This window comes from Atta colombica, unplaced genomic scaffold (genome assembly GCF_001594045.1).
Source record: "Atta colombica isolate Treedump-2 unplaced genomic scaffold, Acol1.0 scaffold155, whole genome shotgun sequence".
Lineage (NCBI taxonomy): Eukaryota > Metazoa > Arthropoda > Insecta > Hymenoptera > Formicidae > Atta > Atta colombica.
Window position 1 is genome coordinate 1,487,046 of NW_017259245.1, and position 13,285 is coordinate 1,500,330.

A 13,285-nucleotide genomic window follows, 5' to 3' on the forward strand; every position below is an offset into this window, starting at 1 on the left:
TTTTAAATAATATAAAGTACTATTTTTCATTTGCGATTTTAAAAAAATTATAATCCATTTTCGCAATGTTCTAAAATTATATCTATAGATATGTTTCTTATTGCTGCACTCTCTGAATTGCACACGGTGCAATAAGTTGAAGTGAGATAAATGTATATTTATTTTATTTCAACTTATTGTACTGTGTGCAGTTCAGAAAGTGCAGCAATAAAAAATTATGAGCCAATTTCATCAATGCCAGTTAATTTAATTGGTCGTTGACTAATCAATCGCGTTTGCTGTTTAGTAGACTCGACCAATTGTGGTTGACAGTTAATCACGATTAAGCTTGATTGGTGAAACTGGCCCTATATTGAATAAATTCCGTTTCACATACGCACATACATTATTTATCCTTGTTATTCACCGAATATTAAACAAGGAAATGATATATTACACATCATGCGTGAAACGAATGCATCTTAGAAGAATGGAACAGAACGTACAAGTACACAAAGTGCCAACTCATTTATCGTACTGACATACTATATATACCGTGGTATATCGTATCTGTTTACCACTGTGTTACGCGATTTGTATCTTGCTCTCACAGTTTTATCGCTTGACTTTTGTGGACATTTTATTCGCTATCATATTATCAGAGTAACTATCCAGATTATTAAACATTATCGTTTTACATAATTTCCCAGCAAACGAGAATGGATTGAAATAAATTGAAATTTTCAAAAATATTGATTCATGAATGTTAAAATGAATGCTTTTCAATCTTTCCATTTTTATTCATTTATAGAAATTGCAACATATCTCTATTGCCTTTCAATCTAAAAATAATATTAGCTTTTTCTGTGCAACATAAATACATTATAAATATTGTTTAATTCAAAATCTTGAATAGAAAATGCAGTTTTTCAATCCAATTCCATCCAATTGAATCTAATTGAATCCAATTAAAAAGTATTCGCTACTTAAAATATGCATTCGATTAGATAAAAATTTCAATCCATTTTAATCCATTCTCGTTTGCTGGAGGAGATTTTTGAAAGAAAAAAGATAAGTAGGAAAGAAAACTGTATGCCGATTATCCGTTTCAAACCCAAACTTGAAAGCAATTGGATTAAAAAAAACTTCCTATTCAAAATTTTCCTATTCAAAATTCTGAATTGAACAGTATTCACAATGCAAAAAAAAAAGCTAATATTATTTTTAGATTGAAAGGCATAGAGATATGCTCCATGCAATTCCTAATGAATAAAAATGCATTTAGGATTAAAAAGCATTCATTTTAACATTCGTGAATCAATATTTCTGAAAATCTAAATCCATTTCAATCCATTCTTGTTTGCTGGGCTAATCGATTTCAAAAAAAATATTTCTGTTGATTTGTTATGTTTGCAAATTATACAAATACTTATTATTAATAATAACATTAATATCCATTTACATCAATGATATGATTAACTTCAATTTATCTCTCGTTTAACTTTTTATCTTTTTTTAGTTCTAAGAAGTAGATCAAGAAATTTCAAATTAAATTCTATTGATAGAATCTGAATTTGCAATATTATTGTCTTAGATTATATAAAATATACGTAGTGCATGACATATAATGCAACAGTGAAGAACATTTATTTATTTTAGATGTCTTTCGTGGGAAAAGTCGTCTTAATAACAGGGGCTAGTTCAGGAATAGGTGCTGCAACAGCTATTCACTTATCTCAGTTTGGGGCATCATTGTCGATAAGTGGACGTAACAAGGACAATTTAGAGAAGGTAGCTAAACAATGTGAATGTGGACAATCCAAGCCATTCATCGTAACGGGAGAATTAACTAATGAGAATGATGTGAAAAATATTATCGATTCGACGATCAAGCATTATGGCAAATTAGATGTTTTAATTAACAGCGCCGGAATTTTGGCAAACGGTAGTATAGAGACCACAAGCTTGGAAGAGTACGACAAGTACGTGATAATAAGCAGATAATATATAAAAACTTTTATCAGTATTGATAAACTGTATTCCACTTTGATAACATGCCGGTATGATATTATAAAACATGTATTTTCAGGATTTTCAACATAAATGTTCGTTCGATATATCAATTAACAATGCTGGCAGTGCCACATTTAATCAAGACGAAGGGCAACATTGTAAATATCTCTAGCGTAAACGGATTACGATCTTTCCCAGGTTGTCTGGCATATTGTATGAGTAAGGCGGCCCTGGATCAATTTACGCGTTGCGTTGCTTTAGATTTGGCATCAAAACAGGTATGTGTAAACATGACTATTTCCTTTTCTTAATTTAATATCATTTTTAATTATTATTGGCATTATTTAAAAATTTTTTTAATATACTAGATACGTGTGAATGCCATAAATCCTGGCGTTATAGCAACAAAGCTGCATGAAACCAGTGGAATGGACAAAGATCAGCTTAAAAACTTTTTCGAGCGCGGTAAACAGACGCATGCTCTAGGAAGAACGGGCAACGTTTCAGAAGTCGCAAAGACTATTGCATTTCTAGCGAGCGACGAGGCTAGTTTCATAACAGGAGCAACATTACCTGTAGATGGAGGTAGACATGCCATGTGTCCTCGTTAAAATCTTAAATCATCTATATAAATGATACTATATAATGCAATATATATATATATATATTGCAGTATACATTAATGAAAGATTACATACAATATTTTTATCCTATTTTTGTTTCTTCCAAGAACACATTGAAAATATATTTTGGATAACTTGTTTGTAACTTTTTTTAAAAAAAGATGCTTATATTTTTGTAACAAAAAGAGAAAATGAAAATTCTTGTAGTACCGCTAGAGTATAAATAGGATAAACAGTACTCTTGGTAAATAAAAAAATGTTATAAATGAGTTTTAATATCTCTAATTTTATAAAGGACATTTCAAAAAAAACATAATAAAATTTTATATTAAAATATAGATAGACATTTAAATAAAAAAAAATAACAATCAATATATGCAACATAAAATAAATTAGCAAAATATTTTAATTAAACTGAAAAATGCGTTCTATTTAAAAATTTAATTCATGAAAAGTAATTTTATATCTATGTTTTATAAATATTATATTTTTACTATGAAATTATTGAAAAATTTAATTTAGACATTCAATTGAGAACCCGTTGTAAAGTCATCATTTAGTTTTTATTTTGCCAACAAAAATGGCAGTGTTAACGATTCATGTTACGATTCATGTTATAATAAACACACAACATATGTGTAACATGATATACAATGTAACATATATAGATTGACGTAAGAAATATTTATCTATGATACAATTTACACCTATATTGCAACTTGTTCTCTGTAAGATGATAATTTACATTGATGAATGATAATAATACACTAACAAATATAGATCATATATAACATATATATACAATAATAACTTTCTACAAAAGTATTATTTAATATGTTCGCCATTTGCAATGAATCGCGGACAAGCTATTGCATTTTGGCCCAAATATATATATAAAATAATCAGTTTTATATAATTCAAATGCGATTTTTATGCATAAGAAACGCTATACATATATACAACACTATAATATATTTTCTTTTACATTAAAAAATTCTTGATCTTCAGAGACACATTATAACACATTATAACAACGTAATTGTTTTAATAAAAACAACGAAATTTTCGTAAAGAAATTATTTCTTTAAGAATACTAATATTCTATTCTTCTATTACATTTATATTTAACAGTATAATATTTTTTTAATTCTTTCTTATATATATATATACAAAAAATAGGACACCACAAAGCTAGTACGAAATCTCTATAAGATTTCTTTGCATATCATTAATAATACAAAAAAGAAATATAAGACTATTTCTACAGTCAAAAGGTACAACATCCTATCACTGAAACTCGTCCGAATCTCCTTATTCAATAATATAACTTTGAAATATTCAACTTGTCAAAGATGATTATCACAACAATTTCCTACTGGAATTATGCACATAGTTTAAAGCAGACGTTGAGAAACATCCCTGTTTTACATCTGCCTAAGTTTTACATCTCCAGATAAAGGATAAATATTTCAGCCTTTATTGGCAGATATTCTGTTATTACTATTATTTTTAGAATCTACTGCACTTAATGCTATACCTAATTGTGCTGCATAGTATGTCAACATAATGGATACCTGGGAAGTAAAAAAAAATCGAACATTATTATATCTTTCATAAAATTATTATATCGTTATCAAGACTATTTTTCAGAAGCACTATGTGAATGTAAGGCTGTGTTCCGTTATTCAATAATATGGTTTTGAAATATTTTATTCATTACAAGTACAAAAAATTTGTTATACATTACGTATATTATAGATTTTCAGTACTCGCAATGAACAAAAGCCTTAATGTACATACCTGAGAATAAGGTAATGGACTATGGAAATAATGAAATCCGAGCAAAGTGTCAGATATGACAAAGCAAATACTTCCAATGCAACTGCATAACTTAGTCCACGTCCACAATTCCTAATGGATAAAATATGATTATTATTAATTCTCTATATTGCATTGATATATAAAAACTAATGCTACTTGTGGCAAAGTTTTTAGATAAGTGATAATTTATTATTAGAGAAGTAAGTGTTACATATTTAAAGGGATAGAGATAACAGATATAAAGTTAATTGTTTCTGTAGTTTCTATATTATTATATGAATTTACCCCGAAGAACTGTACTCTTGATATGGCTCTCCATGCCATAGTGGTAAGTAATACTGTATAAATTGGCACTCCTATTGCTAAAATCCCATTTAATCCCGGCATCAAAGCATATATAACTGAAAGCAGTACATTAATCAATTAATTAATGATAGATAGCGATCAATGAACATTAATATCTAATTGGTTAAAAACATATTCGCAAGTCGTGTTCATAAATCTTACCAATTGAACAAGATGTATACAGTAATACTCCAAGTGTTAAATTAAGGGGTTTGAATCCAAATGCAAATATATACATAATTTGCGCAATAGCAAACATACACATCCCTGCAGTGAAGCAATTAGGCCACACTAATAGTGCGTCACCTATGCAACTAAACACTAATCCCGTTAATATACGCCTGGAGAAGGCATATCTGCAAAGAGATGAGTATTACGTTAGCAACGCTGAAGCAAAAAGATTACCACGAAATAAAATCATCCAGCTCATCATTAAATCTATATAAGCACTTTTTACTTACTCTTTAGATAAACTAATTCCGTGCAACAGAACAAAAATAATAAGACTTATTATCGGTAAACATTTAAAACATGCCGTTAATAGAGATGGCTGTTCAGCAAGTAATACAAAATATACGGATACGCTTTTAAAGAACGGTACCAATTTTGGCCCAACGCTTTTTATCTGAAATGTAAATATCATTTTATTATTTAGTGCAAAAACTCGTATCGATATGCAGAATTACATTGTAATGATAAAAAATGTATTTATATAATTTTAATAGATCAATTATTTTTTTCTGAGACTTATGCGTATAAAGTAAGAAAAACAGAAAAATTAGAGAACAAAAAATTCCAATAAATTATTCATAATTCAATTTTAACCGCATTAAATTCACTAAGTTGCCTATTTTCATTAAGAAGCAGCTATTTTAAAATAATTATCTCTCTAAGTACGTAAAAACACAGTTTAATAATTAATGAAAGATTTCAAAAACATTGTAGATTATAAATATCTTTAATTATCATTAACTTATCATTTGATATTTCAATTAAACAATCTAATCAAGCAAACACGCTCATTTTATGGAATAGAATAAAACTTATACTGTCTACTGACAGGAGATTCTTTAATTCTATTTTTTTTAATTTGTTTAAATAAATGACGATCACAAATTAATTTTTAATTTATAATTACATTATTATTATTAACAGCAACTCAATACGAGATTATTGTAAAATTCTTCATATTTATTAACATTTAAAGCATATTAATTTTTTAAAGAAAAAAATAATTACATATATTAATTATTACCAAAATATTCAAATATTCAACAAAATGTTTCTTGATAAGCTGCTCTTCATCCATGAAACCTATTTAATGATAGTGCATGTTTGAATGAGATTTTATCCGCAGTCACTGAGGCCTAATCATCGACCTAATCCAGCCAGTTACAAGATAGTATATTATCTAATACTGGTACCATCAGGATGCACAATGGTCTTTAATATAGAGTAGTCACTTTATGCCAATATGGTAGTTTTCTCTAATAGCACTCTATTGCAACGATTGCATTGGATTGATCTTTAAGATATTTCCAACAGGATATACATAACGCGGAAATTCAGGGTTCTGACTGTTTGTACTTTGTAATTCCTGTTTGTATTTTGTGATTCATTAATGTTACATGTTGTGATTTGATGATTAGTAATTTAGCTATCCGGTTACTTAAAACATTGGAAAGGAATTTAATTTACAAAACAGGAAGTTTTAATTAAAAGTTTACAAAATAATGCAAAATTATTAAAAAATAATTTTATTATATATATTAATACTGTATCACTTATACTTAATTATCATATATATTTCAATTGCAAAATATAAACATATTTATAATGCTTATATAAATTGTAGATAATTACATACCTATTGAAAAAAATTTATGTAATTTTATATGGAATTACATGAATTTTTTTCAGTGTGTATGTAATTATCTACAATTTATATAAACGTTATAAATATGTTTATATTTTGTGATTTTCAGTAAATTTCCAATCATACTTAAATAATTTTCCAGTCATAAACATGTAATTTCCATGTAAAATTATATGAATTTGTTTTCAGTGCAACTAATTAAAAATAAAATTTTTATATCGGTACAAAAAAATGTTTATTGTGAAATGTAAATACGAAATGTATTTAAATTATAAATAATTATCTCTATTTTTATCCAATCTTTGTACGGACACAAAACGATGCGAAGTCCTCTGTTTTTGCTTCCCAAGAAGAATGCAAATCGTTTTAATTAACATAATTGTAACCGCGTGTCTACAATTCATTCGGAAAATCGCGAGTATTATATATTCTAAAAATTAGACAACTTCTCTTAAAATAATTCTTTCTATAAAATACAGTTATTGTCTGTGACAATGCTCCGATCATTTTTCCGCGTATAAATAATACACTTTTGACGTATATACATGTCACGACGTTATAAGTATATATAAATTGAATATTTATCTTTCAGTTTCAACCACTACGCGAGTAGTTACTCATTGGATTAATTCAATAAATTCTATTTTTACGCGAATATGCCGCTCGCGCTCTAACAAAGGGGCAGAGAATAACGAACACATGATTCATACAAAAGGGGAAAACAAAAAACAGCAACAACAGCAGTTTCTCTCGATTTAAAATCGAACGGCGACAGTGCGACTAAAGCGGCAATTGAGACGATTTCAATTTAATACAAAATAAATAATAATAAAATAAAATAAAATAAAATAAAACTAACGAATGTTTACGGAAAGAGGGTGACGATAAACGTCCGCTTTTATCAGCGTAAACTGTCTTATCGCTGTCTATCGCAACCACATCTTCTTACCACTTGTGTAGGCGATGACATCTTTGGTTGAAGGACACCAAAGGGGCGCGGGGTAGTCGGGGAGCAACGCCGCAGCAGCCGTCTATGTCACTCCGGACTGTCCGTCAAGTCCAACCGACCAAGACCGTGACAGGCCGAGCGAGTGCTGATCGTTCGCAGGCTCCCTGTTTATTTATATGACCGCTTTTCGACGCATCGCATCACACGCATGTATATTGGTGCGCGCCACATATATATATATTATATATACACACACACACACACACACACATACACACGCGCGCACATCGCGCGCCCTGTCACCGGGCCACTGTGTGTTGTGCACCACCGCCGATCACATCGCTCAGGGCGGCCAACCGGCCGATGATGTCGTCGTCCAATGCCGTCGGGACTTCAGGCCAGGGATGCGCGTTCGAAAATATAATTTCACCGTATTCGTATGAACTTCGTCGACAATTGTTTTCATTCTTAAACGCTTTATGAAATCGTTTGTATAAAGATTTTTAAGATGTAATTAAAAAGTAAATAATGAGAATTTTGGAAAAATATATAATTTAAAAAGTTTGACATAGTCATCTAGAATATTTTAATTAATTATAATTTTATTTTATGCATATCAATTGATATAAAGTAAACAAAGTTTTTGAAATTAATTGTATTTTGTGTATAAAGAGTTTTAAAGTATATAATTGAAAGGATTTTATAATCATTTGGATAATTTAAATCAAATTTTTAAATTTATGTGTAAATAGTCAACAATATCAAGTTTATTCGTATGAAATTAATTAAACAATGAACTATTTCTTCAACTATTTTCTTGTAAGTTGTATTTCGTATGAATTTAAGATTTTTGAAATATAATTAAAAAGATAATTTTAATTTAATCAGTTATTCTTGTACTGTGTGAAATTAATCAATATAGCTGATTAATTGATACGATCACTGTAGAACTCTTTTTAATTGCATTTTAAAAATCTTCATATAAAATACAAGTAATGAAATAGTTCATAAAGAAATTTATGAAATCATTCATTTGATAGTAATTTTTTAATTAATCGTAATTAAATATTTTGTAGTTTTTTTCCTATTAAATTAACCAGGAAGTTAGAATTGACCAATTAGCGACGTGAACAATCTGCCATTTACAAGACTGATAAATCTGTTCGTGCTTGCACTTTCGGCACTCAGAATTTTTACTCTCTCTCTCTCTCTCTCTCTCTCTCTCTCTCTCTCTCTGTCTCCAATATTCGAATATATATTCATTTTATCCTACAGATGAACATATAATTGTTATTGTTATGTCAATGGGATTTAATAAATTTCATATAACATGTTTACTTTGTTTTTTTACTTTGTTTTTTCCCTTCAGGTAAAGAGGGAATTTAAGACGCTTTCAGTCCTTCGATTCTTTCTTTTCATCTTTTAGCAATTCTTTACACTGAATATTTCATTGGTTAGTTTCTCTAAATGGCTGCGTTCAGCGAATATTCTTTTAGATCATCCAATCAACATTTTAGATCTGGAAGAATAGCAACATTCACTCAACTGTTAAAACTCATTTCCAAAGTAAATTAATTTTAATCTTGATTCAACTTATTCTTCGACTTTTTCTAATCTTTAGAATTAGAAAAAGATGAAGAGTAAGTTGAACCAAGATTAAAATTAATCTACGTTGGTGAAAATGAGCATAAGTTCGTTGAACGCAATTTATGGATAAGCCTTTAGAAAAGTTTACAAAATAGAGATCGATTTCGTTCAAAATCAGCGATTCGTATTGGACGAAGAAAATCGAATTTAAAATCGAAATTGAGTTCGACCTTCGGAATCAAACATGGCACAATTCCAGTGTTCAATGCAATAATTTACTTTCTTATAATGAGATAAGCAGAATTAAACATTTAATGTCTATTTTTCGCTGTAAAAAATCTAAAATAACGTAATAACGAGATGGCAAACTGTGTTAATTCTAAGTTAAACAACCTGTTGACATCGTACAAGAATTGGGTCGTAGCGAATCCGCAATTATTGACAGATATCGAGGCTACTGTCAGATGTTTATCGTATTTCAGTTTTGGTTAGAAAACGAGCCGTCGAATTTTATTGTTAACCATGTATATGTCATTAAATATATATTCTTTGCAGGACAATTGCGCAATTCAACCTTGGCCGTGGAATTGATTTATTCCATGCCAAATCTGATAGTGCTCTGCAACGATTTACTTATGTACAGCAGCAAACGCCAGCACTTAAAAATACCTCAGTATGACTCAAAAATTAAAATTTGGCTAACTGTGGTGGAGTACACTGAGACCTTTCTCGAGGTGTCAGCTAAGAAATTATGGGGGCCAAAAGGAAAATGGTTAATAATCGTAATTATACAATTATTTAAGTAAGTATTGGGCCATTCTTTCATTTTGTCGATAATTTAATAGCGAATTCAGTCACTTGTATTACAGTTATCTTCATTTCTACTGTGACAAATTTAAATCTTATTTTACTTATTCTTTGGCCAGTATTCATAGTCGGTTCTTTTAAGACTTAAGTAATGTCTTAAGTCGTAATGTGGCCTTTTGGTTTGTGTCTTCTTAAAATTGTACTTAAGACGGTCTTAAATATAAAATCTGACTATAAATACCGGTCTTTGTCTTTTTTCTGATTCTTAAAACTGAAAAAAGATACAAAGTTAAACCAAGATTAAAATTAAGCTAAATTGATAGAAATATACAAAGCCTGATTCCATCAATATAAAATTAACTTTAATCTCAGTTCAATGCTTGATTTTTTTCTAATTCTAGGACATTAAAAAGAGATAAACAGCAAATTAAACTGAAATTAAACTTGTAGGACCAGTTCTACCTCTCAGTAAAATTTTATTCATTAGGTAAGTAACAAAATTACCCAATCATGTATATTGCCAGATTTACCTAATGGATAAAATTTACCAAAAAGTAGAACTGGCCCTTAATTGATGGAACTAGATCTGTTTTTTTATTTCTGTACTAGACACTAGACTGCACTGAAACTATTTTTTCACTTTAGCCAAATATCAAATTACATATATTTTATTTTGAGTTCCAAGAATGTATATTAATTCAACTCTAGAAAAACTGATCTTATAATATTACTTATTAAAATTGAGTTGTCATGAAATTAGTAAAGTTAAATATAAAAACGTATAAATATTTAAAAAAGTTCCAATAATGATATTGTCACATCATTTAACAAAATTTGAAATTTTTATTCACTAATATTATTTCATTTCAAAATTAATTATATTATATCTCTACATTTAGATAGTTTATATAAACCAGCCTTTAATGTGTGCTAATTCAGTATAATGCAGATGACAAAATTCATCAAGTCTCTTGTTGATCAACATTTATTTTTCCTAGGTCTGTATTGCGACTATTATTAATTTATGTATATAAGGAACGTGTAACGAAAAGCCCAGCGACACCACCTCTTAACAGAGAGAAATTCAATAAAATCGACAACGTGCAATTAAAGGAAGGCTTTATGCTAAAAAGATCAGGCACTGTTGTTAGAAGTGTAAAGTATTCGACTCCTATAGAATTACGAACGTGGAAAGCTTTGTCTTCTATTACGGACGAGAACGAGAATCTAACTAAAAATAAGGAATCTGACAGGAATCTTAAACTAGCTGAGGTCAGTTAAAAAATATAATACTGTCATGTGATTAATGATAAGTTTTTTAATAAAAAAAGTATCTCAATTGATATGGAGTTTTCAAAATATATGTCACGGATGAAGTTGCTGTACAATGTCAGCATTGCCCAGGCATGTCAGCATTGCACAATCCAATTGCATTATGCAATGCTGACATTGCATACTATACATATGTGGATTTCGCTTATAATATACTAATGTAAAAAAAAGATAGGTAACCAAATATTTTTTTAATTTCTAGAGTCTTTATGTGACAAAGCCACTGCTTCATCTAGGGTGTATGTACATTACTAGCCAAAATCGTTGGCCACCGTGGATATTATCACTTATTATCGATATAGCCAGGTACACAGCATATTGAACTATTATACGTAATTGATAAATTGTAATTTTTTTATGTAATCAAATTGTTATTGTTTGTGCAGTTTAAATGTCTTCAATCGTTGCGCCCAAAAAACATTATTAAGTAAAGAGGAAGAAGAAGAACTCGTGCGTCGAAGATTGAGTTTACTATTGTACATTTTGAGATCACCGTTTTATGACAAGTACAGCCGTAATAAAATAGATTCACTGCTTGATACGATATCTAGTTCCGTGCCTCTTGCCAAGTATTTGACAAGTGCCATTAAAAAGAATTTACCATATATGCAAAGTACGTATTTTTACATGTGGTCGCGCTAACTTGCTAATATAGGCTTGCTACGAGAAATAAGTTAAATTCTTTATAAATATGAAAGCAGCATAATTTAAGCATACCAATTTACAATTGAAAGGTTATCAAGAAAGAGATTTATATTATTTTTGTATTTTTCTCTATTATTATATATTGTTCCGGGATGAATTTAAGCGGTGGTATCTATGATTGTTCAGTATATTTTATTTCATTAATTTATAAAAATAAATTATATGAAGATCAAATAGAAAAATCATTTTTTTTCCTCAATAATCATTAATTCGCTTTGATTAATTTATTAGCGTTCTGATTAATTCTAACATGTAAGCGTGAAGCGAAAAGGAAGATGATTATATTCCTCGAGTATTTCAACAAATTTTCCCGATTCCTATTACAACTTTACACAATTTGAATAATTTTATCATATGATTGATAAATGATTTTAATGTATTTTTTTTTATTTTTATCAAGTTGAATTTTTTTAAAGACTAAACAGTTTAATAAATTCAGCTTAATAAATTTTAATGCTAAAATAGACTATATATTAGTTTTTTGTGACTCATTTATAATGATTCTGTGTTATAACATCCATCACTCATGTAACAATCCTTTTATCAGATAAGACATTGTTATATCACCATTTGTGATACAATATTTTTTTATAACAATGTATTTTAATACATAATATTGAATGAGATTAGCGATGCGTGATTCTGCTCGTACCAGTAACTCCTATTTATTGACCTTCATTGTTTAATTATCAATGAAATTGAGATGACCTTCTCTCTGCGTCAAATAAATGTTTCAATCCTCTGGGAAGATCGCTGAGCACTATTACTGGTGCACACATGCTATGGATTATTATATATAATTATGATCGAAAGCAATTCGTGTGTGTGCTTGTCTATTTTTTTTTTACGTAGTACCAGATATTTTACACGTAATTCTGGAAAGCCCATCGAGTGTCGTTTTTAGCGTGCCATGAAAGGTCATGTATTATATTTCGTCCGGCTGGATGCACAAGTTAATATGTTCCCCTGAAACTTACGAAAAACGGAAATGTACTGCTTCTCGCAACGCGCTGATGCATTTGTGTACATATATATATAAATCTCGTAAGTTGAATTTTGTGTTTTATTTGTTGTGAATCAGTTTCGTTGACAAGAGTGTATACTATGTTTTAATTTATTCTCTCTTTGATCTCTGATTTTCAAGATGAATAATATCTTGCTGTTCGTACTGTCATGCCAACTATTGCAGCAAATATTTGTTTTTGCACAGAGTATGTATTTTCTTGTATATATATATATATATATATA

General features: G+C 29.1%; 3 protein-coding genes across 5 annotated transcripts in view; 2 read left to right on the plus strand and 1 right to left on the minus strand.

Annotated features, from left to right (window-relative positions):
* Positions 1 to 2,603, plus strand: part of LOC108685578 (3-oxoacyl-[acyl-carrier-protein] reductase FabG-like) — a 6,448-nt gene extending 3,845 nt beyond the window's left edge. The window contains exons 1-4 of one of the 2 annotated variants that reach the window (XM_018190432.1): positions 448 to 642; positions 1,639 to 1,961; positions 2,069 to 2,270; positions 2,361 to 2,603. In XM_018190432.1, the coding sequence (XP_018045921.1) occupies positions 1,639 to 1,961; positions 2,069 to 2,270; positions 2,361 to 2,603 (768 nt within the window). In that variant the 5' untranslated portion in view covers positions 448 to 642. Of the gene's footprint in view, positions 1 to 447; positions 643 to 1,638; positions 1,962 to 2,068; positions 2,271 to 2,360 lie in introns of those variants that run through there. The other variant, XM_018190433.1, reaches the window with a different exon arrangement.
* A 1,403-nt stretch (positions 2,604 to 4,006) lies between these two features.
* On the minus strand, positions 4,007 to 7,798 carry LOC108685654 (lysoplasmalogenase-like protein TMEM86A). Of its 2 annotated transcripts, XM_018190547.1 has the most exons (7): positions 7,607 to 7,798; positions 6,037 to 6,095; positions 5,243 to 5,406; positions 4,944 to 5,137; positions 4,722 to 4,837; positions 4,416 to 4,526; positions 4,007 to 4,189 (listed from the first exon to the last, which is right to left on the minus strand). In XM_018190547.1, exons 2-7 carry the CDS (start codon positions 6,088 to 6,090, stop codon positions 4,085 to 4,087), a joined length of 744 nt encoding a protein of 247 aa, XP_018046036.1. In that variant the 5' UTR covers positions 6,091 to 6,095; positions 7,607 to 7,798; the 3' UTR covers positions 4,007 to 4,084. The 2 variants fall into 2 exon arrangements, with proteins under 2 accessions (XP_018046036.1, XP_018046037.1); XM_018190548.1 differs by lacking the exon at positions 6,037 to 6,095.
* Positions 7,799 to 9,431: 1,633 nt separating this feature from the next.
* Positions 9,432 to 13,285, plus strand: part of LOC108685606 (peroxisomal membrane protein PEX16-like) — a 6,256-nt gene continuing 2,402 nt past the window's right edge. Inside the window, exons 1-5 of the mRNA XM_018190474.1 lie at positions 9,432 to 9,680; positions 9,749 to 9,995; positions 10,999 to 11,272; positions 11,535 to 11,638; positions 11,719 to 11,945. Coding sequence (XP_018045963.1) covers positions 9,554 to 9,680; positions 9,749 to 9,995; positions 10,999 to 11,272; positions 11,535 to 11,638; positions 11,719 to 11,945 — 979 coding nt within the window. The 5' untranslated portion in view covers positions 9,432 to 9,553. The remainder of the gene's footprint in view (positions 9,681 to 9,748; positions 9,996 to 10,998; positions 11,273 to 11,534; positions 11,639 to 11,718; positions 11,946 to 13,285) is intronic.